Source organism: Peromyscus maniculatus, chromosome 5 (assembly GCF_049852395.1).
Source record: "Peromyscus maniculatus bairdii isolate BWxNUB_F1_BW_parent chromosome 5, HU_Pman_BW_mat_3.1, whole genome shotgun sequence".
In the NCBI taxonomy this organism is placed as follows: Eukaryota; Metazoa; Chordata; class Mammalia; order Rodentia; family Cricetidae; genus Peromyscus; species Peromyscus maniculatus.
Window position 1 is genome coordinate 106,172,804 of NC_134856.1, and position 27,967 is coordinate 106,200,770.

Consider the following 27,967-nt stretch of genomic DNA (forward strand, 5'->3'; position numbering starts at 1 on the left):
TGTTTCTTTTAATATCTTGTGACAGCCAGAAAAGCCTGAACATTTTAGGAAAACGGGAATATATACTTGGGCAGAGCTTGTCTTGAAAACTAAACCTCTGTGCATAACCAGAAAAAGAGAACAAAGGAGGGGGAAGGAAGGGAGAGAGGAAGGGAGGGAGGGAGGGAGGGAGGGAGGGAGGGAGGGAGGGAGGGAGGGAGGAAGGAAGGAAGGAAGGAAGGAAGGAAGGAAGGAAGGAAGGAAGGAAGGGGAGAAATGTATAGTCATTATGACCAAAATGTTGAGTCTAGCCATCCTTCCTCTTTGAAAAAAGCAAATAGTATGATTTCTTGAGTTAACTATGTGTAGTATGTTTAAAATCATAAAGCACAAAACTATCTTTTAAGAAAACATTGCTCTTCTGAGTGTCTGACTTCATGTGCTCATCAGGCTCCCAGAGGAAGTACCTTTGTAGACACAGCTGCAGAAGTACCTTGAATACAGAGTCTAGTGCCACTGCTGTTCATACAGAGAGCCTAGTGCCACTGCCACTGCTGTTCTTAGATTGTGGACTTTTAAAACTCAGGTAAGGCAGCAGAAAGCTGTTTCGTGTATGGATGATGATAATACTGATGCCAGTGGTAATGGCAATGATTTGATGATAGTGATGGTGATGATGAGGACAGTGGGGATAGTGGTGGTGATGATGGTGGCTGTTGTGATCATGATGGTAATGATGGTGAAGGTGGCAGTGGTAATCATGATGGTAATGGAGTCATGATGTTGGTCCTGGTGATGGTGGTGGTAATGATGTTGGTGGTGATTACAGTGATAGGGAAGTTGAAAGTGGTAGGGGTTTTAGTAGTAATGGTGGTGATGATAATGGTGGTAATGGTAATCATGGTAGTAACGACGGTGATGGTGGTGGTGACAGGGAAAATGATAGGGTAATAGTGATGGTGGTGGTAGTGTTGATAGTGGTTGTCATGGTGATGATAGTGGTGGACAGGATGTTGGTGGTAGTGATGATTATATTCGGGTGGTGATGGTTGTTGTAGTGATGGTGGTGATGGTGCAGTAGTGGTAATGATCATGGTGGTCATGGTAATGATGATCGTGGTGATGGTGAGAATGAAGATGGTGGTAGTCATGGTGATGACATCGGTAGCCATGGTGATGGTGGTAGTGGTGGTGGTGGTGGTGGTGGTGGTGGTGGTGGTGTTGATGGCAGTGGTGGGTGTAGTGGTGGTAGTGGTAATAATGATGGAGATGGTGGTAGTGGTTGTGATGATGATTTTCCTTCCGAAGAAATTGTCAAGGTTAAAGGAAGGAATGTATGGGATAACTGAAAATCGTTAAGGGCTTCCTACCGAGAAGTTGCACATTGTCTCTCTGATGTTCTCAGCTATCCCAGCCCACCAGGTCTGTTTGGGTCCCCTCTTCCACTCCTGGCCTTTGTCACAAACCAGCAAGAGCTGGCTTACTGAAGGCCATGGGCTGATTGGAGTAGAGCTGTTGAGACCGCTCCCTTCACAAGCTTCCTGGGAATACAGAGCGCCCTCTGGCTCCAAAGCTACAAGCCTGGCTGCTGGCCAGTCTCCACCTCAGGGCTAAAGAAGGGCTCAGAATAAGTTTGTGATTTCCCCTCTATTTTCTGTCGCTTTCATCCACTTGGTCTGCCTTTGAAAATGCTTTCATTGTAGAAGGCAATGCACGCCGTGACAGCACTACTGTGGGAGAGGCTCTCACTTCCTTCAGAAATGCCAGCAGCAGCCGGGCGGTGGTGGCGCACGCCTTTAATCCCAGCACTCGGGAGGCAGAGCCAGGTGAATCTTTGTGAGTTCGAGGCCAGCCTGGGCTACCAAGTGAGCTCCAGGAAAGGCGCAAAGCTACACAGAGAAACCCTGTCTCGAAAAACCAAAAAAAAAAAAAAAGAAAGAAAAGAAAAAAAAAAGAAAAGAAATGAAAGAAATCCCGTCTGTAACAGTATATTTAACAGTATTTGGACCTATTATCTTGCTAAATATATACTCAGGATAAACAGATAAACATCACAGTGACTGCCTCTCCCATCACCACTCAATGCACTGCTTTTTCAAAAGTAATTTGAGAAAGGCTAAACTTCCTATATGTCTGATATAAAGGTAATGTACATTGATAACATATATGTATATACATATGTATACATAAGTGTTGCAGACTTTTAGAACAGCAATTAAGATTGTCAATGAAGCCTCTATAGCAATGGTTCTCAACCTTCCTAACGCTGTGACCCTTTAATACAGTAACTTACATTATGGTAACCCCCAGCCATAAAATTATTTTCATTGCTACTTCATAATTATAATTTTGCTACAGTTATGAATAGTAATGTAAACATCGTAGGAAAGGGTTATTTGACCCCCAAAGAGGTCACGACCCACAGGTTGAGAACTGCTGCTCTACAATGTTCCCTCTGGGTTTTGTTTTTACTTCCACTAATTCCCAAAGGATTTCAATATTAGGAGCCCCTGGAGGAACCCTTGACAATCTGGGTTCATGTACTTATGTATAAATATGTTCAGGATGACAAGCATTGGCTTGCTCACTGATCCTGCTGCATGAGGCAGCAGAGCCTGCTAGTCCCCATCCTGTAGATGAGAACTAACTGACAAAGGTTTTCTAAGCATCACCCACAAGTTCTGCCCAAGACACAGAACTGGTCAGCAAGGTCGGAAATGGCACCCGCTACCGCCAGATAGACCAGAACCGGATCAATGCAGTTCTTCCCTCTACCTGCAAAGACAGCTGAAGGCAGGCATTGAGCTTCATCCTCTTGGTGTGAAAAGACTGGGAATTGCAGTGTCCCAGAGAAAAGGGTCCCTGAGGGGTGGGGAGATGGCTCCAGTGCTCACCCTGCAAGCACCACAACCCGAGTGTTGATCCCCAGAACCCACGTAAAAAGCCTAGGTGCAGTGATACAATCTTAGAATCCCAACACTAGGGAGGCAGATGGGGGGGGGTGAATAAGGGGGTATCCTTAAGACTCACTGGCCAGCCAGCATTGACAAATTGGTGAGTTCTGGGTTGAGTGAGAGACTCTATCTAAAAAAATAAGATGGAAGAAGACAGCCATTGACCTCTGGTCTCTGCGTATATTCACACACACTCAAGCACTCGTACGTGCAAGCACACACGGAAAGGAAACCTGTGAGTTTCCTTAGCATTGTTGATGTGCATTGGAAGACAGGGCTGTATGCTTCAGGATCCCTGGGAGTTTCAGACCTACTCACAATGAGTCAGTCAGTAGCTTTCTGCAGTGCTCTTGGTCTGAGCAGTGGGTGACAAGTCCTATCCATCCTTCAGGCCAATGGCAGGCAGCCTACCGCCTGCTTCTGCACAGCCTGCAGGAAGAGAATGGCATTCACAGATCGACATCTGTCGCTGATGTGATGATCAGAGTCACCAACCCCAAACCCAAATGAGCAAAATGTTATCCCAAAGAATTCTACTCTTGTCTTAGGAGAATGCTGTTAAAAAGAGAAGTTCTTGATTACTATTGCATTTTGAATTTGTCAGTAACAGCTATATGAATTGCTATTTTCTTTATCATGTGTGTTCTTGTATCATTTTCTTATTTTTTAATCTCTCCTCTCACAACCCTAAAATATTTACTAACTTCCTCTGTAGAGAACAATCCTGCTGATCCCTGGTCAATGTAGGCCATCAACTTCCAAGTCACTTTTTATACTTATTTGTATTTACGTGTGTGTACCTGGATGTCTGTGTGTGCACTGTGTGTGCAGGTGCCCTCAGAGGCCAGAAGGTGATGGATTTCCTGGAACTGGAGTTATAGATGGTTACGAGCTACCCAAAATGGGTTCTGAGAGCTGAACCAGGTCCTCTGCGAGAGCAGCAAGCCCTCTTAACTGCTGAGCTGTCCCTCCAGCCCCCTCCAAAGCATTTGTCTCTTTTGGTCACTGAGAGTTTCTTAAGTGCCTTTTTCTGTAGCCCTGGTTTCACATCTGTGTCTTCTCTCTGTGACATTCTCCTGTGAGGGGGGTTTATCCCCTGGGGTTAATTTGATATTCTTTTAGAGAGAATTGTGTCATCATATTGTGTTGCTTTTTAATAGCACTTGAAAGGATGCTTAAAAAAAAATGAGTGCTTCAATAGAGATTGTCCCGGGTGGGGGAGGGGAAAGAAGCCAATATCATAAAAGAAAAGAAACACAGAGGCAGTGCTCTATTTCCCCAGCAGTAAAGTAGTTGAAAGAAGATTTCACAAATGAGGGATTCCGAGTTTTTCCTGATTATTCCTCTGTGGAGAATTCTCTCTTCCCCTGACACTGGCTTCACAGGTCCCTGGGACCTACTTGCAATGAATAGCTGATGTGCAGGCACAGCTCCAAGCTGTCTTCTCCTACACTTTCCCACACTGAGATGCCCCAGTTTACCAAGGAGCAGTGGTGCCGGATCTTAAGCAACATCTTCCAAAGAAACCAGATTGAAGCCACAATATCTTTCTGTTAGAGGATTACACCAGTTTGCCGTCTTTATCATCCTCACACAGTGCTGGTTCTCTCCCACAGCCCCCAGTCTGTGAGGTAGATGCATGCCTGTTTGCTCACATGCATGTTAATTCGAGAATGAGGAAGCCTTTGAAAATAGACATGACAAGAGAAAGCTAAAAGTACATACACACACACACACACACACACACACACACACACACACACACACACACACAGTGGGAGCTACTAGCTTCCTGTTGCTAAGAGCTGGAAGAAGCAGGAATGTCTAGTTCTATTAAACATCATTGGGCAGTTCTCACTGGCTACAAGGGAAGAAAACCTCTCTACTAAAAGACAGGAAACTCTTGTGTACTGTTGGTGAGAATCCAAATCAACAGGAGCGTAAAGTGGTACCACAGCTGTAGATGGCAGAATAACAGCTCTTCAAAGTGTTCGAAACGGAGCTACCATATGATCTAGGTATGCCACTTCTGGATATACAGCCAGAGGAATTGAAAGCAAGGTCTTGACATGTTTGTGCATTTGTACTCACAACAGTGTAATTCACAATGCCCAGAAGGTGCAAGCAGCTCAAGAATCCATTGAGAGAGAATGAAGATTCAAGGTGTAGGGTATGCAGACAATGGAATTGGCCAATCTTCAATAGGAACGAAGCCCTGATACAGGTCCCAATGTGCATAAATCTTATGAACATTATATTACAAAGAGTAAATCAATCTCTACAAAGGTAAATACTGTATCATTCCTCTTATATGATAAATTTACAGCCATCAAATCCAATGAAACAGTAAGTTAATAGTTTCCCAGGGCTGGTGGAGGAGATAAAATGTGAATTACTGTTTAAAGGGCCTATAGTTTTGGTTTTGCAAAGCAAAAGAGCTCTGGAGTTTGGTTGTAGGGCACTGAAAACAAACTTACTGAACTATGCATTGAAAATTGTTACTACACTAATTTTTTAATTTAAATTATGTTTAAGAGTATGTGTGCCTGAGTGCGTGTGCCAGAGGAGGCTAGCAAAGGGTATCAGTTCCCCTGGAGTTGGAGTTACAGGCAGTTACATGCTGGCATGGGTGCCAGCATGTCTTTTGGCACCCCAACTCTAGTCTTCTGAAAGAGCAGCAAGTGCTCTTTACTGCTGACCTGAGATACTATTATTTTATTCAAGTTTTACTACAATTATTTATATATGCATGTATAGATATATATGTATATACATATCAGTATTTGAAAAGTTAGTTCAGAATGTATACACCATCAAATACAAAATTCCTGGAAGTCTGTGCAGTCTTTCTCTTGAACCCATAACTCTAACATAAAAAAAACCAAATTTCCACAAAAGACAGATTTGATTCTAGAGAGCTGGTGCTGATCAAGGTGGACTCTATTCAACACAATTTTAGAACAACCTGGTTCTTCCTAGCGTTGCTAGAGTGTTTAGGGTCAAAGTCTTGAGTGTGGCAGCTCCACCAAGCCAGTCATGGCCACTAGTCCCTAATACACCAATTATAGAGACAAGTAAGAGCACAAAGCAGAAAAAGGATACTTATTCAATAGCCACATTGGAAGGAGGAACAAAGAGGTCAAGTGACCCTCAAGTCTGTCTTCGGGGTACAGACATGAAGTTTGCGGTTAAATAGAAGGCAAAACGCATACACTGTTTAGAAGTCCCGGTCAAGGTATGGTCCTGCCTGTCACTGACCCATCTAGTCTCAAATCCTGTCTGTTTTGCAAAGCAGTTAAGTGAATTAATAGAACTGTGTAGAATCTCTTTTTGGGAGGCAAGTTCTTCCTGTAGCTGACACCAGGCCTTCATACTTTCCCCTCACCCAGCATGGGATTCCTGGGATCCTTCTTTTTAACAGCCCAATGGCTGAAGGGAAGGACACAAGTGTTTCTCTTTAGAATAACTTTGCTCTTGCCAGGACTATTACACTAACAGCATGTGCAGGCTTTAGATAACGGGATTCTTTCTATGAATTCCTGCCTAATTGGGAATGGTTCTTAGGAACTCTGCATAAACGTTTTGTGATTATCCCTCACTGAGGCTCCTGAGAGGAAGGACACCCTTGGCAGATGTGGTCTCCTGAAGAACTTATAAACTTCAGGACATAATGTATTTTTCCACCATTAAAAGACTGTCTGTTGGAAGTCTGCCATATGCTGGGTTCAGTTCTATTCTGGCTCCTGAGATACAACAGTGACTATAATAAGGTCCCAGGCCTGGTGAAGTCACACAGTGTTATAGAGGAGGGACACAGACAGGAAAAGATGCAGAAATGCACTGTGCTGGGGGAAGAGAAGTGTTGTTGACAAATGAGGTGCAGGATGGGAAGGATCAAGCATGGTGGCCCAGGAGGGATTTGCTGACAAGTGCCAGAAGCTTGAAGGAAATCAGAGTCTGGCCCCATGGATGACTAAAGGGAGAATGTTCCAGGAATAGCAAAGAGGCCATTGTGTCTGCAGCACAGTGGGAACAAGGCAGAGAGTGGCCATCCAAGAACGTGGGGCTTGGGGAACGCCACCACATGCAGAGCCCTGTAGGATGTTGTGAAGACTCTAGTTTTTACTTTGTGTAAGATGGGTACCATTTGCCAATGCCCAGCTGCATGATGTTATCTGATTTACCTTCTAGAAGGCACATTCTGACTGTTCCCTTGACAGTAAAGAAGAGGGGCTCAGCACGTAGCTCAGTTGGTAAAGTGCTTGCTTAGCATGCAGGAAGCCCTGAGTTTGGTAAACTTGTCATGGTAGTACATGTCTGTAATTCCACCAATCAGGTGATGGAGGCAGGAGGATCAGAAGTTCAGGGTCATCCTTGGCTATATAATGAGTTCCAGGTCAGCCTGGGACTTGGGACAAAGAAGGCTCTGTCTTTAAAAAAAAAAAAAAAAAAAAAAAAAAAAAAAAAAAAAAAAAAAAAAAAAAAAAAAGGCATAAGATACAAAGGCAAGCAGCCAGTTGGGACACCGTTAGAATAGTCCAGATGACAGCTAATGGAAACTCTACCAGACTCTACAGCAATTGGTCCAGGGGCGTGCATAGTGAAGGAGTAGACAAGAAGTCTGAGCTTGGCTTGAGCATCTTGCTGCCCTTTGTTTCTTGAGATAATGGTAGCCACTGGAGAAGGTGATGGTGCCACTGAAGGAGATGATGGTGGCCACTGGAGGAGATGATGGTGGCCACTGGAGGAGATGATGGTGGCCACTGGAGGAGATGAGGTGGCCACTGGAGGAGATAAATGGTGGCCACTGGAGGAGATGATGGTGGCTACTGGAGGAGATAATGGTGGCCACTGGAGGAGATTATGGTGGCCACTGGAGGAGATGATGGTGGCCACTGAAGGAGATAATGGTGGCCACTGGAGGAGATGATGGTGGCCACTGGAGGAGCTGGTGTGAGCTGGGGGAGCCAAAATGGACTGAGGAAAACATTTCTTCAACTAGGAATCAGGAGTCAGGTACAGGCAGTCAAACTTACAGAAACTGTGGATGGCTTCACGAAGTCCTCCAAGTACTCAAAAATAGTGGAGATTCAAGAAATGTCTGTTGAAATGTTGACTGAAAAGCAGCATAAATACACATAAAATTATCCATTCGAAGTATCTCTAGTTTGTGGGTGTTGAGGCTATAAAAATCTCTATAGACTGCTCCAGAAGACTAGGAGTTCAGCAATGCAATGCAAGTGCTGGACACTCTCCAGGGAGGGTCAGAGAAAGGTGAGGGAGAAAGGGCTAGAACAGCCTCTGCAGGTTCTTGGAGATGAACATTGGCAGGTGAGAGCGCTGTATCTCTGGGAGCTGTATGTCATACACGTGCTAATTGCAGAGCTGTATATACACACTGCCTCTGGACACACTCTCAGCCTTTGGCGCTCTACACACCCCCAGTTCTAATGCTTGCCCTTCTTGCCCTTTGGGTCCAAGGCTGTACATGACAGACTCTCAGCTGGAGAAGACCTACAGGGGTTATTGATTTATCCCTCTTCAAAGAAGGAAGCAGAACATCCCTGAACTTCTCTTTTTCTCCTCCCAAAGGAGATACAGCACTATCCCTCAGTCATGTGTCCATTGAACAGTCAAGAACCAGCAACCAACTTACTCACTCTTATGTCAACTCAAATCCCACTTGCTGTTTTCAATTGCTTCTCTTTGTTCTAATCTTTCTGTATGACAGTCCTCTGCAGAGGGGCTTTGTGGTGGAGCACATTACTTTTTTCAGTGCTGGGGATTGAACTCAGGACCTTGAGGGGGATGCTAGGCAAGTGCTTTATCACTGAGCTACATCCCTCTCCCTCTTTGTAGCCTCAAAAAAAAAAAATCAAAAGAACGTTTTACCATACCAAGAACTCTCCCAAATGCTAAAATAGACAGTCCAGTATTTTTCCATCACCAAGCACTTGAGTTGAATAATATATCTCCTGCTGGACAAGAGGCTAGTGCATTCTGGTTCAGGAAGAGGCCCATATGTCTGAGAATCAGACTGAACTCCCATGACAGAAGGCCTTCAGCTGTGAAAGTTGAATTCCTCTGTAAATTCGGCATCCAAGGCTGAGAGGTTGACTATTTAGAACCTGCTCAGGGGTGATCCTTATTCTGGCTTAGCATCATCTGTGTGCGGGGAGCAGCCACGAGCAGGTGTTCACATTTATCTTTCTCAAGTAGCCTCTCGAGGCTTTTTGGTCCACGAAAGAAGAGGCTGAACTAGAGCCTTCCACCCCCAGCTTCAGCCCCGCCAGAAAACAGCTGTTTGGGCCTCGCCCTGCTGCCTAATGCAAACATAGCTGGGATGCAGTAAGAGATGCTTGCTACAAGATTGCTGGCAGAAGCCACTTTCTATGGAGATTTGCTTAAACCAGTGTCCTTGGATTTATTCCTATTGCTGTGAAATTTTCAGCTCTAACAGCTCTAGCATGAATGGCCTGTTTTGAACGTGACAGCCATTGCACTTCAGCTGTGTGAATAATTTATGAGCTGTAAGACCGCTGTCATCGTGCTGATATTACAGCACTCTCCTTTGCCTGGCTAATTATGGAGGGCAAGGATGCTCTGTCCTGTTGTCACAGCTCCTATGAGAAGCCACCAGGGACTTGTGTGTGAGCACTGAAGGGAAGAAGGGAACCGGGCCAGGGCCTCCTCACTCCTACTGCTACCAAACAAGGCTCTGAGAGGGTTAGATTTTCACTCCAGCCTCTGCAAATTGAAACCAGGCAGAGCCCTGGGGATGTATCTGATATCCAGCATCCTGATTTTGCATCAAATGTATGTTAGCTGGGAGAGGTGTGGGCTGTGAAAGGGACTTAGGAAGGAAAGAGATGTTAGATCCTGGAGCTAGTTAGGATGGCTAATGGTTCCAAACCTCCAAGACAGGAGCATCCAGCTGGTTCAGAGCTAAGGGCTGGGAAAGAGAAGCAGTGAGCTACAGGTTCACTTCTCAGGGAGAATGGGGGCGCTTCCCACTGGGCAGCCCTGTGTTTTAAGCCATCTTGAGGCACTTCTAGCTCTCTCCAGCTGTGCTTGAGCAGTAACAACTCACTTAACCTCCGTGAGACCAAATGTAAATCACACTTGCGAATAAGATCCGCGAAGAAGATTACCAGCCAGTGGGAGGGTTGTCAGCGTTGGGCTCCTGTGCTTTTCATTCCTCTGAAATCCACCTCTGAAGTCCGAGGGCTCAAGTACATGAATTAGGGAGGACCTGGCCTCTGGGGAGATCTCTGCCAAGCTGGGGGCAGGGGGAAAAGGAAAGGAGACTAAACAAGATTACAAGGAACAGTCCTGACCTGAAGTGGAAAGGAAGATGAAGTCTACCTACAGCAAAGGGGCCACTAAGTAAGAAATATTTAAAGTATAAATGATTAGAGAAGAGATTTGAAAGAGTTCTCTTTCTAAAGTAACAAATATATACATATGCATACTTTATTATTATTATTACTGACCTCAGATACAAACTACTCAGAGAAGGTCATTCAGCAATCATTTGGTCCTTAATCTCCTGGAGCCAGAGGTACACTGGAGAGCTGGATTAACTGGATTAACTGGTCATTCCTCCTACTACGTCAGTTGACCCACAGAATGGGGGGAGGGGTTTTGTATCAGTTTAGATTAAATGCAAGAGTGATAGGCAAACCCTATCCCTTCTGTTTATTCTTTAGCTTTCCGTCTGATCTATGCAGACTGATCTATGTCTGATATCAATGCAGACTCACATTGTCCTCCGAAATCTCTTTCAGCTGCTCCCAGGCTTTGTGCGCAACCTTGCTCTGAGCTCCACCAACCTAGGCTGTTCCATGCTAGGGCTACCCACGCTCGTTTGCAATGGCAAATGGTATCTCATCAGCCACTTAGGCTTGAGGAACTCAGGCTCTCCAAGTAGACTGGGCAGGCTGGACGCAGCATACACCTGTCTCTGCCTCCCACCAGCACTGAGGTTACAAGCGTGCACCACCACACTGAGCTTCTTTTACATGGGTTCCTGGGGATGAATTCAGTTCCTCGTGCTTTGGAACAAGCGTGTGTAACTAGCCCAGTAGGGAATGCTTAATGAGTACCCACCAGGAAAGCTGGAATTCGGAGTAATCAGTTTTGGTTGCACAGAGATGAGTCACAGAGGTAGAAGAATCACAGAGGAGGGTACAGAGGTAGCGGAACCCGTGACAGCATTTTGGAACAACTGCTGGGCCAAAGGAGCAGAAGGAAGTAGATGGGGGCTGCTCTCTGCAAGGAGCGTGCCGGGGGGGGGGGTGGGGGGGGGTGGGGGGGGTGTCATCCTTTATAAAGGGACACAGCTAGCCCAAGGTGATCTTATGAGGAAAAGTCTGGAACTCATATCTTGAAGAAGAGTCTGGAATTTATATCTTGAAGAGGGGGCCATTCATACAGTCCCCACAATTTGCCCCCAGGGCAAAGAGAGAAGAGTGAGAGATGAAAAGAGGCAGGAGTGAGACCCTGGACAAACTATAAGCCTGGAACTAACTGCATCCAGCTGGGAGCACTAAATACGTCACCTTGGAGACCCTTTTATATATATACATATATATATATATTTATATTTATATTTATATTTATATATATTTTTTACTTTTGATAGCTCAATAAAAGGAAGGGGCTTATTATGAAGTAATAGTTCATTTCCAACCTTAAAAGCAAAAGTGCCTACATACATCTGTAGCATTCTGCTTACAGATTATACTATTCCAACCACCTCTCCCTGCACTTTGAAATATTTTATATCCATTTTGTTGTGCCCTAATACTTTTCAGTTAAATATATATTCTTCACTTTCTATCTCTTGATATTCAGAGCTAAAAAGAATTGTAAATTTAACATACTGCCAAAATCTTCGTCCATCTCCATTCCTGGTTCTTAAAATGAAATCTGAGGACCCTTGAGGTTTACCAAAGCTCCTTCAAGGAGTTTTCCAACAGCTCAGTGTTTGATTGTGTGTGTGTGTGTGTGTGTGTGTGTGTGTGTGTGTGTGTGTGTGTGTGTATACAGGCATGTGTAAGTGCTCTCTCTGGAGTACCCATGTGCTAAGGCCAAAGATTAATATCAATTTTCTTCCTCTGTTGCTCTCCTTATTTTCTAAGGCTGGGTCTCTCACTGGACCTGTAGCTCAGTGCTTCAGATAGACCAGCTGGGCAGTGGGACCCCATGATCCACCTGTCTCCATCTCCCAAGCATTGGGGTTACAGATGTGTGCTGCCACATCTGGATTGTACACATGTGCTGGGATCCAAATTCAATTCCTCGTGTATGCATAGCAGACACTTTACGCACTGAGCCATCTCCACGGTCCCTGTTTATTTGTTTGTTTTTGAGATAGCCCCAGCTAGCTGGAACTCAGTATGTAGTCCAACCTGGCCTCAAACTTATGAAAATGCACCTGCCTTGTCCTCCTGGGTACTGAGTGCACCCCATACTTGGCTACAGTGCTTTTACAAAGCATAAAATGATCTAATGATCTTGGAACCATTATGTTGCATTAATGTTAGAACATTGGTCAAGATTATACTATTATAGAAAAAGACCTTAAGGGGTTATATAATAATCACATATTAAAAATATAATGTAAAGTTTCTGAAGAGGAAATTTTTGTACTTGAAGCACATTTTCTTCCCCATCAGCTTTGAACATCCAGATGTTTGTTGCTACCTCTGAAACCTTCTAGTCCCTCAGTGTAGATACTAGGCCTATAGATTGGCTCAGGTTTTAGGTAATTTGCCTGAACTCATAGGCCTGACTTCAGTACCTTTGAGCTGCTTGTCTCTGGGACATACTAAAATGTCAGCAGTGTTGACCAAGAAAGTTCCCATTGCAAATGCAGATCTGTGTGACAACGGGAAGGAAATGCCCCTGATGCCTGCCCCCTCGAGGACCTTATCAGAGGCACCAGACATGGATGAAGGCTAGGAGGTCTGGCTCCCTGCAGTTCAGTAAGTGTTGAGCTCTTCACCAGAGCTGCTCAGGTGACAGCAAATGCAGGCTGGGAAGGCCTTGGGGGGAGGTGGCAGAAGCCAGCAGGCAAGTGCGTGCTCACCTTCCTCACGGAGCCGACTGACTGCCCTTCCTCTAGACACATCAGTATGGAGTTTATTGTACTGTACGTGGCACAAAGCACAGCTCCCGACCCACAGCTTATTAATGATGAGAACTGTGCTAACCCACTATCCCAGAAGGCAGGGATATGCATGGATCTGTGTTCAGGGGACAGAGGACCTATTTGGAGAAAAAAAAAAAAAAAAAAAAAAGACCAATGTCTTGATGACGGAAGCAGTGCTGCAATGGAGGCTCTCTAGGCCAAGAAGCAGATTTTACAGATAAACCAATGGTAGGAGGAAGAGATAGAATCAGCTAAGGATTTCTAGGCATTGGCATTGGCCTGAGCGAAAAGCAGTAGACATAGGGGAGTATGGTGACCTGGCTGTGCCGACCCTTCATATGACACATGGGACACAGAGGCTGGGATTTGCCAAGTCCCTCCTCAGCAGCACTGAGACAGAACCAAAGTCTCTCAGCTTCAAATCCAGGATCCTCCTAGGACTGTCCCCTGCCTGCGAGGGTGACAGCAAGGTGAGGAGCCAGCTGGAAAGGCTCCCGAAACCACACTCCGGAGGTGTGTGGGCTGGAGGCCTCCCGAGGTTGTTATCAGGCTTCTGTGCCTAAAGTGACAGACATGCCAGAGCCATCGTGGGCCATGTGACAGGTAGAATGACACTGGGGAGGAGGCCAGCTGAAAATCTTCCTTTGCTGTTGATTTTGGTTACGTTGTGGGATTTCGATTTTGTTTGCATATTTGTTTGTTTGCTGGGGGATTGGGATGGGGGTTTCACTATCGCTCACCCTGGCTTCAAATCCACCAGATGTTTAGCCCAACCGCTGGCTTTGAACTCACAGTGATCTTCCCTCCTCAGCCTCTCAAGTGCTGGGATTCAGGTGTGTGCCACCAAGCCCAGATCTTAGAGTCTGCACTTGAAATTCCTTCCTGGAGTAAAGCATGTGTACTTCCTGAGTTAGAAAATTAAAAATGAAGAGGGAGGGAAAAAAATTGGTCAGGGTGGTAAATGAAGAAGTGAGCCAACGTTACTGTGTGGTAAAGAAATTCAAGAGTCTCGAACCCAAGTAAGTCGCGGTGACGCACACCTTTGATTCCAACAGTCAGGAGGCAGAGGCAGGAGGATCTCTGAGTTTGAGGACCGCCTGGTCTACAAAGTGAGTTCCAGGACAGCCAGGGAAACCCTGTCTCAAAAAACAAAACAAGTCTCAGAGGCAGAGCTGGGGCTGGGTTTGCCTGGCTCATGTGCTTGCCTAGCATTCCTGGAGCCGTATGTTCAAACCCCAGCATGGCATGGGTGCACTTGCCTGTAATTCTAGCACTCAGGAAGTGGAGGCAGGAGGATCAGAAGTTCAAGGTCATATTTGGGTGCATCGGAAGCTCAAGTCCAGCTTGGACTACTTGAGTGAAAATCTGTCTCAATTTAAAAAAAAAAAATCTCAAAACCAGCACCATTTCAAGCTATGGTGTAGCCATGCACTGGGGTAGCCGAAAGCCTCTAAAGGAAGGTCACATGATTAGAGAAAGGACTTCAGCATGAGGTCATAAACTCTGCTCTTTGTATGTACGTGAGGCATCCTAGTTAGGAAGGAAGGCTAGGTCTCTGGCACATCTGGTCAACCTCTCCAGGATCTGCCAACGAGGCCAAGAGGAGAAGCCAGAAGTCACCAGTGTCGTAGGCACAGGGTCCACAGAGAAGTTCAACATGGAAGGTAGCTGTGGCCGAGTCTCTGACGCCTCCTGACGAGAGCATCAGCCCCACTTGGCAATGCCAGGCATTCCTCAGGCATGTGCTGAGCTCTGTGTCACATAGCTGGAGTTCTAAACTGGGAAATCAAATCAGCTGTGCTTTAGACGCGTCCCTTCTTCCTTCTCATGAACCGTGCGTGCGTGGATTAGACTTGATCGGGCTCCCTGGGCCGATTCCGTGAACCAAACATCAGCTAAGCAGTGCTCAAGAAGGAGAAGGACGTAACCCTGCTATGGAAAGGGACACTAGTCGGTGTTGCTGAAGTTCAAACAGTCGCATGCTACCAAAAATAAAGCCGTTCCCATAGCAGCCACGATACTTCCTCTTTCCTACCATTCACCTCACTTACTCATCTCCAGACCTCCCACCCCAAGTAAATCGAGTGACTGCTGGGCCTTCCTCAGTGTTGGCACCCTAGCTCAGTGCTTGTTAACTGAGCTCACCCAACCATTCACCCATAATAGCTGCCATTTGTATGTAGGAGTATTCTCAATGAAGAATGTGAGTGGAAGGGTTAAAGTGTGTTTTAAGAAACCGTTCCTAGCCGGGCGTTGGTGGCGCACGCCTTTAATCCCAGCACTCGGGAGGCAGAGGCAGGCGGATCTTTGTGAGTTCGAGGCCAGCCTGGGCTACCAAGTGAGTTCCAGGAAAGGCGCAAAGCTACACAGAGAAACCCTGTCTCGAAAAAACCAAAAAAAAAAAAAAAAAGAAAAGAAACCGTTCCTTTCTCCTTTTTTAGTCAACAGATTTTTATTTAAGGAATTTTGCATGTCATTCTTTCACTGCCTATTGAGGTCACTCAGCTCCCTCAAAGCAGAATTCAACATTTCAAGACAGCCCTTTTCTAAAAGAATGGGTGCTTAATCCAGGCATGCCGTCAGCCCACATTTCTTCTATTTGAGTTTCCTTCGTTTCTACTTGAAGAACAACATATTCGTGACTTCAAAGTTCTCCAGCTGAGATACTGCACATCTAAGAAGCCACCGATGACAGGGGACAGGGATGGCGGGCTTGATAATAAGGCTCCTCCTTTGAGCACGAGGAGTTGGAGACGCGTGCCTTACTATAAATGGATGAGGTTGGCTTGTTTCCTTTCATTGGTTTTTAATGATTGGCACACCCTACAGACCTGAGTGTGAGATCACAGGAACCAGTGTGGTCTAGATCCCTTCATGTTAAGACAAGTGTCAGAAATTGAGGGGCCAGATCATCTATCCTAAAGTGGGCCATAAAGGAAATTGCTTCGGGAACTATTCTTATCTGCTGACATGAAGAAATGCAACTGTCTCCTACTAGGGAAGTTCCCATAGTGCCCCTGCCTCAATGGCTAGAATAAATCTGTGCTTCATTATTTCCCTGGGTGAGGTCACAAGAATGCTCTTGAGGTATAGGAATGCTCTGCTCAGTGAATTTTAGAGAATGTAAGAATCCTGCTTAGGGAACAGTGAATAGCATCGTAAGAGACAGTAGGAGCAAAGAGAGATCCACCCCTTCAAGAATGGGGACTCTGGAGATCTCAGCAGGGGCAGTGAATGGAGATGCCTGCTGTGGAGCTTGGACTGCATCCTGGGATACCTGGCCCCTGGTGTGTGCTTTTAATTTGCTTGCCCTGTTGGACAAATCGCTTCTGTGGCACTTGACCCACACAATCCTTTCAGGATTTCGTTCTGTGTGTGTGGACCTGCGATACCTGCTCCCGGACTGATGCACTTACCTGCTGTCTGAGGATGGTCTGTGCTAGGACCTGTGGGGGCTGCAAAGTCACCCCGGTTAGACCCCAGTCCGAAGAAGACAATGACCTTGTATTCATGCTCCTCCTTCCATCCTCTGCACACTGGTTCCCTTCCTGGGGAGCCAGCTCAAGGAAGCACCTTCCTGAACCTACCTCCTTCTTGCTCACAATTTCAGGTTTGCCCCAGGTCATGGAGTTGAGCATCCCCAAGGTAAAGCTAAAAAAAGCACCCTAAAAAGCCCCCTCATGCAGTGCTCGGTCCTTTGACTTCTTTTTCCAGAGGACAGGAAATGCAACACTGTTTGAAACAATCACACTTCACACAGTGCCTGCAATATTATTCAAGGTAGAAGATTCTAGGCTTGTTGAGATCAAACTCTTAAGAAGTTCTGAAGTGAGAGGATGGGGGCGGGGAGGAGAGGCCTGAAGGGATAGAAAATAGCCAGGGGCTTTTTAACCGAGTGTGAATGAATAGACTGCTATTTGGATGTAGGCAAAGGCTCTTTGGTTGGAGATAGCCAGGTTGACAAGGGAAATAAAATGATGGAAGAGTCAAGGACTGCTTCAGAATGCAGGGTTATCCATCTTTCATCCGATAGGTCTGGGACACAGTGTGCAAAGCAGAAATGGTCCCTGCCCTTTGAGCTCACAGATTAGTGACAGGGAGACAGGAAACAAGCGAAGAGGCAAAGAACAATCAGTGCTTTGGAAGATGAGAGGGGATTGAAAAGGATCACCGGGACAAGGATGTACTAAAGATGCTAGTGGTCCGTGAAGAGGCTGGGAAGGTTTCAGGAGCTGCAGGGAGGCTGGTGATACAGACGATCTGTAAAGGGTCGGCTCCCAGATCTTGTCAGCAGTGGTGTTTTGATTATCTTTCTTGTTGCAATGATCTAATACCTGGCTCCATCTGAAGGGATACTTCCATCCTGGCAAGGGAATGCTGGTGTTCAGCTCCTTTTCTCCTTTGTATTCAGTCCAGGCCCCCAGTCCATGAATGGAAGATGCTGCCCACATTTAAGGCAGGTCTTTCCACTTCAATTAACTTATCTAGAGAACCCTTCACAAGCTTGTCCAAGGGCCTACTGCCTAGGTAAGTTTAGATCCTACTAAACTGATGATGAAGATGAACCATCAGCAGCCGTGTGGACTTTGGGTTTTATTCTATATTCCAAATGGGGAACAGAAGCAGGATTTGAAGTCACAGAGAGGTCGGTCACGTTGTTTATAGTTTTAAAGGCCACGGTTTCTGCAATGTAGATAGATTGTTGTCTATCACTGCCCAACTGATCCTCAACATACAGCCATTTAAAGGACACACAGCATTGACTCACAGTTCCCGCTCATCAGGAATCCAGCCCCAGCCTCACTGTGTCCTCTGAAGAATGGGTACCATGAGGAACGCTGTGTCTGACAGATATCCAAAACCAGGTGTTTTTTTTTTTTTTTTTGCATTTGCATTTGCATCTAAAGTTGATTAAGCTAGGTCATTTTGGACAAGTTATGCCAACTCTCTTTAACCTTAGTTTGCCCATCTATAAAGTAGGAATCAAAATACTGAAAGATTATAGCCAGGTGTGAACAACCCAGTGCCCAGGGGATAAGAAGATCGTCATAAACTGTGTATTTAGTATTGTAAGGATTGATGTACTAGGAATTTCCGCACTGAGCAGAACACCCATAAAGAAGTATACAAAGGACTCTGCACCCTGTGCTAGGAGGTTGTGGCATGTAGCTGACATTTTCCTCCTAGGAAGGAATGTCCACATGGGAAGTTGGAGCACTGGTGGGAAGTATGCTGAATTGAGAGAAGAGTATCTGGGCAATGCAGCTGGAAAGGGCGGACTGTCAAAACTCCTCTCAAGCCACCGCATGGCCCAGGGCAGAGAGATGAGACCAGTGCTCAGCCTTGGGTGGTCTCTGTAGTCTTGCTGTGTATCCTTAGATGGGGTATGATTTGGCTGCTTGTGTTTCAGATCTGAGGATGCTGGAGTTTCATTGACTCATCTCACGGTCCTTGTTGGTCAAGGTTTATGCTTCTTGATTCTAATGGCCTCACGGAGTGACTAGATCTCAGTTTGGAATGGGATCAATGCATTTTTGGAAGGATTTGATTTTATGAATTATAACTACAGAATTGTATGAATAAGACAGTTTGACAGATGGGGAAACTGTGAGGATTGCCTATTTAAGGATGGAGGCAGAGTTCACCCTTTCTCTGTGTGTCCTTAGACTCCTCATCTCATACACTTTACACACACACACACACACACACACACACACACACACGGGTGTTGTTGTTGTTGTTTTGATTGGAGACAGGGTCTCATATCCTAGCCTAGTAACCCATGCTGGCCTGCGACTTAACTGTATATAGCCCAAGCTGGCATCGAACTTGCAGTGGTCTTCCTGCCTCAGCCTCTTGAGTGCCACCACACCCAGCTTCCAAAGGTCCTTTTTATAGAATGTTTTAGTCTGTCTGACCCACCTACTTTTCGAAAGCTTTATGTATAATTCAAATCTACACAGAAAAGGGGGCTTTAGAAGACAAACAAAAACCTTGTGTCTCCCCATCAATGTGAGATCTCTGTCCAAAGAAACCCTTGAGTGCCTGTACCTAGAGGTCCTCTCCAGCTGGGCTTTCCAGGTAACTCCAGCCTTGAGCCTTGAACTTCCCTCCCCAGCACTGCGCGAAGCCTTCCCCCACGTCGTTTGTAATGCACTGCCCTTTTTGAGATCCCCAAAGGGCTGGCTGCACAGGTACTCTTGTCTCAGCTGAGATCTCCTCTAATGCTCCGAGTCCACGGGTCTCGCTCAACTCCCCTGCCGCGGAGTCCTCGGAAGCCGCGCCACAAGCTAAGTGCCTCGGACGGAGCCTGACGTGCAGACGATCAGCTGGAGGCAAGCACCCAAGCGCAGCCTGAAGGAGTCGAGCCGAAGGGACCATCAAGCAGCTGTCTCCACCCGCCCTCCTCCTCTTCCCTCCCCGCGCGGGTGACGCGCCAGCCCCCGCGTGCGCGCCTCCCCACCGCCCGCTCCGCCGCCGCGCTCGCTCCACGCTCCGCCACCGCGCGTCCGCTGGCCCCGCAACTTCACCCGGCGCCGCGGCAGCTGGAGCGACGCCCGAGCGCTGGGGCCACGACTGTCACCCGCGGCCCTTTCCCTGTCGCCTGGAGGAGCGGGCGAGCAGCGGCTGTCGGCGGAGCCGGAGCTACAGGGCAGCGAGGGGCGGCGCGAGGGTGCCGAGGTGGTACATGCCACCCGGCACTAAGCGTCTCCGGGCACCGGGAGCGTTCTTTGCAAGTAGGTGCATGCGCCTCTTAAAGACATTCTCTGCGTCTGATTTCGCTTTCACCTCGATGAGGTGGGTGTGTGGAGGGCTGTCCTGGGCTTGAATGCGCCTGGCGTGTTAAGAACCCTTGGGTGTCCGGGCTTCCTCGGTCCTGGCGAATTGGGGAGTCTGATGCATGCGGGGAGGAGAAAAGAAGTTGCTAAGTAAGAGGGGCCGAGCACTCAAGAGCAGACAGACCCGAAGGGTGTCCCGGGCCGTGGAGGGACTGGTTGAGAAGGTTAGAGAAGCCTGTGGCTACCCAGGGCTGGGGTTTGTCAGGGATCACTGTGGCCTGAGAGAGGGGAGATAGGACCCCGAGTGTGAGAATCCGCGGGTGAGATTGTGGGTGAACCTCTGGCCGCCGAAAGACATCTGGGCATCCAACAGAGATGGGTGATCCAGCTCAGAGGAAAGATTTCAGTTTCCAAGGGCTTCGTGTGCCTCCAGACTGAGCAATCGAGCTTGGCTGGGACCCAGCCGCTTCAAACTGGCCACGTGAAGCCGGGCGGTGAGAATGGGGAAGAGGGGCCAGCCAGAAGACATGTGTCGCTTTTGATGCTAACCTGTTTTGAGAGACTGGGGGACGGGGTCACACCTGGGGATATTCCAGCCCTAGCAGGTGTCAGTGGTATGGAACGTGGCGGCAAAGGCCGGTTTTTGTAGCCCTCCTGCTTCAGGCTATTTATTACCTCATAGCTCCCTCCCACAGGTTCGTGGGCAGCGGTACAGACCCCTCGCTGTCGAAGGGAGCAGGCGCTGAAATTCGCTAAGCAGAGCCATTCGGGTGTGAGAGTGACAGGACTGTGGACAGCCACAGCTCCTGAGTGAGAAAACAAGGCAAAATCTCAGAAAGCTGGCGGTTTGTGTGGGGTGGGGGTGGGGCAGAGTAGGATCCACAGCCTGGTCTAGGGAAGCTGGTCTACCGGACACCTATATGTTGCATGAGTGACTGTGAAGAAATGTCAGCACTTTAGCCAGGGAAACAATGTGGTTGTCTTTAAACAACAACAACAACAACAACAACAAAATCAGCTGCTTTTCCTCCAGGCTCCCCTTGCAAATATGAGCACCCGCCCATTATTTCCTGACACAGTCATTTCTTCCTTTTTGGTTTCGTTGTTTTTGTTGGTGGTTGGTTGGTTTTGTTTGGGGAGAATTTTCTGTTTGTTTGTTTTCTTGGGGTTTTTTTTTGGGGGGGGGGGGTGTCAGATTTGCCTAGCTCCTCCTTCCGACCCTCATTCCAGTATTCCTACCAGACTACTTCTCTTGGAGCAGCCTCTGAGACTCCCATTCATAAGGTTTAGCTCCACCAGAGCCTCCTATCTGCTATTACAGCAGGAGAGGTCAGGGCACGACTCCCGCAGAGAACCAGCATCCTCAATCTAAATCTCCAGCAATCCATTGCAAAGCAGCCAGCAGCCACACTCCCTCCCACTCTGGGAATAAATGGCCAGGGCTTATGTGCTTGGGGTGGCAGTCACTTGAGGAAAAGACCTCCCCCTTTCTCTGTCTGCGCTCAAGCCAGCCCTTCAGCACCAGAGCGCCTACATTCTGAGGTCCCATCGGTGGAGAGACTGCCACAGGCTGCCTCTTGCCCTGGAAGTTAATACATTTGCCTGTCCAAAAGTTCACTACACCCAGCCATCTGAAAAGGAACATTGGAGAATCTGTTTAGTCAAAACATAGCGTATGTGTTGCTTTTCCAAAAGCCCCCTGACGGGTGTTGTTGCTCTCTTCCTCTGACATTCTGGTGTGAGATGTTTTTGCTATGAATATTTTGTCCTCAGTATAAATATAAAGAAATGCCCAGCTAGAGAGAGGGAACATTGAAAGTGTGGCCAGAGGACTTGCCTGGCATCCTGATTACCCAAACACAGGTTCCATAAATGGCTCCCTTCTTTTTGTTAATTACAAAGTAGAGTTATTTCCAGCAGAGAAGGGACCTGTGCTCTTTCAGGGGTGAAATGTACCAAGCAGGCTAGAAGGAGGTTTTGGCGTCTATTATTTAGATCTTGGGAGCTACACCTATAATAGCATCCAGGCTTCAGTCTTTGGAGTGAGGTCCTGACAGGTGTGATAACTAAATCTTCCTTCACTAACATGAGACTACCCCTACTAGGATAGAACCCAGGGCTCAACTACAGTATCAACCATGTACCTCCTAAACATAACCAAGCCCTTCTGTTATCTCTTTCTCCCTCCCTCCCTGCCCCCTCACTCCATTGTGTGTGTGCGTGTGTGTGTGTGTGTGTGTGTGTGTGTGTGTGTGTGTGTGTTCAGGTGTCTTCCTCTGCCAGTCTTCCCCTTATTATTTAAGACAGTCTCATTGAACCTGGAGCTCACCAATTCAGCAATATTAACTAGCCAGGGAGCTCCAGGGATTTCCCTGTCTCTTCGTTCTTGGCCCTAAGGTTACAGGTATGCTTCACCAGGCCAAGCTTTTTACGTGGGTACTGGGAATCAAATGCAGGTCCCCATGCTTGTGTGGCAAGTACTTTACTGAATGAGCTATCTCTCCAGCCCCTCTCTGTTACATTTTGAGCTCGTGTATACCCACCTCTGTTAAGAGACTCAAACACACAGAAGGGCAGCCGTGGAGAGTGGGCGATATGGCTTTCCGATTTCCCGTTTAATGATCAGAGCTTTCTTACCATGGTCGTTTGGGTTACGTTTGCAAACAAGTGATTTATTTTAACAGCCATGCATTCAATGGGTTGGAAAAATTGAAATGCAGTCTTATTTTTATTCTGAAGAGAAGCAAGAAGTCTGCAACCAGTCTCTTGCTTTCCCTGAGAGGAAGTGGGAGTGGAAGCGAAAGTCGTTTTATCCACACAATGGGTGATCCTCGGGCAATGGCAGACTTCGGTTTTCCATCTGGGCTTCCTGTCCCTAGCACTGAACAGGGCTTCATGCTCGCAAACAAATCTTTTACCAGGGTTATTCTCATGTACCAAGAAAAGCTTCGGGAGTGGGGGAGTGGGGTGTGGAGCCAGCTTGTGTTTGAGGCCATTCAACCAGAAAAGAATACCAACTGAAATCAGACAATGAGTTAAGGGAGTTGGGTGGGGGTGGGGTGAGGAGGTACAGATAGGCGAGTAATTGGTTCCCCAAAGACAGCCCTCAGCGTGGAGTGGTGTCTTAGAGCAGTTGTCATGTAAACAGCCCACGATGTGATTATTAGGAAGATTTGTTCAGAAAAGGGGGGAGGATTATGAGGCTGCACCTCTGGGTCCCCGAGGAGCCCTGCTTTGAGCTTCGTTCCTCTCAGCTGTCAAATTGTATTTGAGTTTCTCAGGACAGCATCCTCCCTCTGAAAACCTCACCGGGGCAAGCATGGGAGCCTTCCTGGGGACTCCGTGGAACAGTCCATCCTGTATCTTGAGTGAGCGAGTTCCGAAACACCCAGGAGTCCTGGTGGCTCTTGTGCGCCTCCGCTCTGAAGCCACACGCTTCCTCTCTGGGCTAACGGTCTTTGTTTGGTTGATTTGGTCACAGTAGACTTAGCCCACTTGGGTTGGGCACATTCCCTGGAAATAATAGATGTTCTTCCGAGTGTGGCGTCTGTCTAGTAAAGAGCTGGACACTTATCACCTCTCAAGGGTTTTCCCGCCTTCTAAGAAGAGAGCAAGTCCAGTTTGTTTTATTGTTCTTTGTTTACGTGACACCGAGGAGCACCGGGTGGGGGCTGGTTGGCATGCTTTCACATTCATTACGCTAATGAAAAAGGAAATTGCATTTTTTTTTTCACAGTGAAATGGGATGCAGTATTTTCATGTTGTCTTCCATAAGACCAAAATGAGCTCCCAGCCAGAGCCAGAAGTGACCCCTAAACAAAGGGAACAGCTTTCACACTCTTTTAAAACAGTGGGAAAAGATTTTTACACTGTCCTAAAATACAAATAAAAATTGATTGCCAGTCACTTTTAATTCTGGAGTGGAGTTTTTAAGCCCATTGTTAAGTAATTTAGGGGAATACTATTTTTTCCCTCCTGCTTATGCATGTGTGCCCTGAGCAAGGACTTGGGATCTTGCCAGAGTGAGATTTCCCCTTTAATATAAACTCATAAAGTCTCAATTATAACTTCCAGGGACTGCAATCCAGCAGAGAAGAAGGAAGAAACAATTGGGTGACTATATAGCTTGGTTTGTCCCACTTGTTCATTCTTTGTCATAACAAAATACCTGATATGGGGTGCGTATGAAGTAAAGACAGACTTATGTGTTTAGCTCACTGCTTAGAAGGCTAAAAGTCCAGATGTCCATTTAGAGGGTGTGGTAAGGGCCGCCTCTTGACTGTATCACCTCAGGGCAGAGAGTTCTCAGATAAGTAAGTGTTAAGAAATGGAGACCTCTTGAGCCAGAGACAGGGAGAGCCTAGAATGCCACACTCCCTTCAGAGAGCATGCTGCCAGTTAACCTAGGGACCTCCCACTAGGTCCCAACCTGGACAAGCTCCACCACTTTCCAATAGTGACATTCTGGGATCCTTGAAGGACTCAGTGACCACACTCAAATCGTAGCCATGCATGTACACATGTTGTAAGAATGCCATTTATAGCAAGCACATCCCTTCACTCAGAAACATTTGGGGTTTGGACAGGAAGAGGGTGATCACCCTACCAAAGAGCTAAGTTAGGTCACTTAGGAAAGACGAATGATAGGGGAAAGAAAACCTATCAGATAAAAAGACCAATGAGCTCCCTGGGGGCTCGGAGAGGGTGTCTGGTTTGTTCCTGCACCCTTATGTTTTGTACCTAGCCAATGGAAGACATCAACTACTAGTTAGCAACTTGTGAACCTGAATTTAAGACCATGAACCTAAAAGAAGACAGTGAAGTCGGGCAGTGAGAGGCAGGCCTGGAAGGGAAGGTCACCTGGGAACAGATGTGAAATGGGCCGTTACTAATGACATTGATATCAGAGCAAGGTTGGGCCGTGGCCACACTACGAAACACCTTACATATAGGCAATGTCTCTTAACACTTTCTTGAGTTTGTGTCTCCCTTTGGGCTTAATGCTACTGGCTTTCCCTCGCAGCCCTGGGAGTGCTCTGTTCCTTCACAAGCTGATTGTTCTGAAAGGAAGCTAAGGAACAATGACTATATTCTCTTCTGCTTGTCTGTGTAGGGCTTCATCCCTCTGGAGCGCTCTTGGAACGGAGGCAGGGAAAGGAGGGGACAGGGCAATGGGAATCAATACATAGAGCCAAGGACAGATTCCTGGAGCTAGACCAATTCCCAAGAGGTTAATCCTCACATGGCATTTGATTTCTTTGCTCATTGCAACACATGAAGTTCTAGAATGACCTTGACCTTAACAGTTTCCGTTCCAATTAATGTGTTCCCACACTGGGTGTGCAATTGGTAGACAGGCTCAAGGCTGATCCTTGAATGGCAGGACCATACCACACTATTCATTCATAAGGTTACTGGTAACATTAGCCATGTGGATATGATCCATATTCTTCATTAGCTGTAGTCTAACTTAGAATTGTCTTGGTGAGGCTTCATCCTTGAGGACAAGAGGGAGCTTGAGAAAGGGAGAAGCTGGATTCCACGTAACAGACAAATCCAGCATTCACCAGGGTTCCGTTGCAGAGAGGAGAATCCAATCTGCAGAAAGGTCATAAAGTCAAGATGGCTTGCAGAATTGTCTGGACAGGAAAGCCAAGGCAATACACACAGGTTACGCTTTGTAAGCCGCACTTGTAACTGAGCTATAAATGTCCCTACTGTCTGATTTTGTATCAAGAAGCGGCTTGTTGATTTGAGTGAGAGGCTATTGGCATGGCCGGCAAACAACTACCAGGAAGCTACCACAGGAAAAAACAGATTAGCATGGTGGCTGGTCCAGAATAGTATGCAAAATAATGACTTTCTCTTTTTCAAGATGTCCATGCCAAATCTCTGGGACCTACAAATCCAATTCCCTACATGACAAAGCAGACTTTGCCCGTATGATTAAGTCAAGGATTCAGCCATATCCTAGATTACTACCTGGGCCCAGTCTAATTAATTCAGTCCTTAAAAACAAAGAAGTCAAATGGCTCTCTGGCTGGAAGGTCAGCGCCAGACAAAGTTGTTGCCTTTGAAGTTGAGGCATGGAGGCCTGTGAGAAGGAATGCAGGAAGCCCCTAGAAGCTAGGAGAGATAAGGAAACAGATTTTCCAATACAGGCTCCAGAAAGAACATTGGCTTGCCAGTGCCTTGATAGTCATCTAGTAAGACCCATTTCAGACCTCAGTCCTCTAGTGTGTGGTGGTGTTTGATGCCACTAGCTTTGGTATCATAGCCATTGGTTACAACAGCCACAGAAAAGCAACACCCACGCCCTCCCACTCACATCCACCTTCAGAGTTCACTAGAGTCAAATGGAGGCTCTTCCTGCAGAGGAAGGATTTAGCTGCAGAGGATTCTGGGAAATAGTATCTCCAGTTTCCAAACTTCGATACAAGAAGTCACCCTAAAGGCCGGGGGCAGTGGCCATTGTGACATTAAATGCCAACCAAGCATAACCCCTGCAGCTGCCACAGGAAATTGGGAGGCTCGTAAGAGCCACTGGTGGCCGTGTCCAGTACTCTAACCACCCTTCAGTGAGGGATGGTGGCATTTGGCAGAATACAAGTGGATGCCTGAGATTTTTAGGAAGTTTAACAAATGTTACAAAGTCATTAAGGTAAAAGGGGAGTGAGGAGGAAGGAGGAGGCTTTCGATAGCTGCCCCCTTCACCGGGTAGAAGTTACTGTCCAGAGATGGCCTCAGCATTATCTCCTTTCCCATAAGATCTTCCTACAAGGGGTCGCGCTGATGTTCCTCTGATGGAGAGATAAGCGTCTATGTCTGTCCCTTCAATATTGCAACATTCCTGATCAATAGAGAATATGACCTTTTTGGTGTCTGTTGTTGTTGTCTGAAGTCTCACTGAGCACCCCAGGGTAGCCTAGAATTTGTTCAAGGCCTTGAACTCACAATCGCCTTGCCAGCCACCTGCCTGCTGGAATAATAGGCATAGACTCTTATGCCTGATTTAAGAGTATATCTTCTAGAACTGGAGAGATGGCTCTGTGGTTACGTCTTCTTCTAGAGGACTCAGGTTCAATTCCCAGCACCCACATGGCAGCTTACAACTGTCTGTAACCCCAGTTCCAGGGGACCTGACAGCCTCACACAGACATATATGCAGGCAAAACACTAATACATATGAAATAAAAATAAATAAAAATTTTTAAAAAGAATATATCTTCTAAACCAGATTACAGAATGTAATTTTGCTTGTTTGTTTTTTTAACAGAGTATCTTACTATATAGCTAGCCCAGGCTGGCCTTGAGCTCACTCTGTAGCCTGTTGACCTCACACACGAGGCAGCCCTCCTCTTCCAGCCTCCTGAGTACTGGGATTACAAATGGCATTGCACCTCTCCCTAAGAGATAGTTCAGTTCCCACTCTGTCGGCTGGAACGACAGCTGGTGAAGCTGGGAGCCAGCATGTGACCTCTCTCAACCGAGGCTGCCATGCTGTGAGGAAGCCCAAGCTACCTGACCGTATAGGCAGACGTGAGACTGAGAAGAGAGGATGGGATCCCAGTCAGCCACAGCAACCCTGGTTCTCAATGTTCCATGACCTACTGCCATCTGACTGGTGGGACCTGGATCCAGAGCTGTCTGAAGTTCATGACTCATGGTGGTTGTTTCCGGCCACTGTGTGTGAGGAATGACTGGTCACCCAACAATAAATAACCCACATAGTTCTACAGATGCAGAATGAGGTCAGTGAAGACCATAGCCCTTTGCTGTTCTCGGATGTCTTTTCTGGGGTAGATAACAGGACAGTGGTCCATGGTAGAACCACCCATCTCTTCCTCCAGTTTACTATTGGCTAAGAAACTCTTTTCTTTTTCCTTTGACAAGATTTTACTCTAGAGTCCAGACTGGTCTCAAACTCACAACAATCCTCGTGCCTCGGCCTCCAAAGTGCTGAGATTACAGGTATGAGCCAGGATGCCGGACTTCATTCTTGAATTTTCCATGAGGAACAGATAGTGTGCTTTGTGGTTGGTTTGCTAGGGAGGGGCTGTTAGGAAGATACTGGCCTGGAGGAAGAGTTTCCAACCAGC

General features: G+C 46.9%; 1 protein-coding gene across 5 annotated transcripts in view; it reads left to right on the plus strand.

Moving 5' to 3' along the window:
* Ripor2 (RHO family interacting cell polarization regulator 2) overlaps positions 1-27,967 on the plus strand; it is a 217,532-nt gene that overhangs the window by 102,728 nt on the left and 86,837 nt on the right. The window contains exon 1 of one of the 5 annotated variants that reach the window (XM_042278294.2): positions 19,550-19,826. The exons of the other annotated variants lie outside the window; for them this stretch is intronic. Coding sequence (XP_042134228.1) covers positions 19,778-19,826 — 49 coding nt within the window. The 5' untranslated portion in view covers positions 19,550-19,777. Of the gene's footprint in view, positions 1-19,549; positions 19,827-27,967 lie in introns of those variants that run through there. 5 annotated transcript variants of the gene reach the window in all.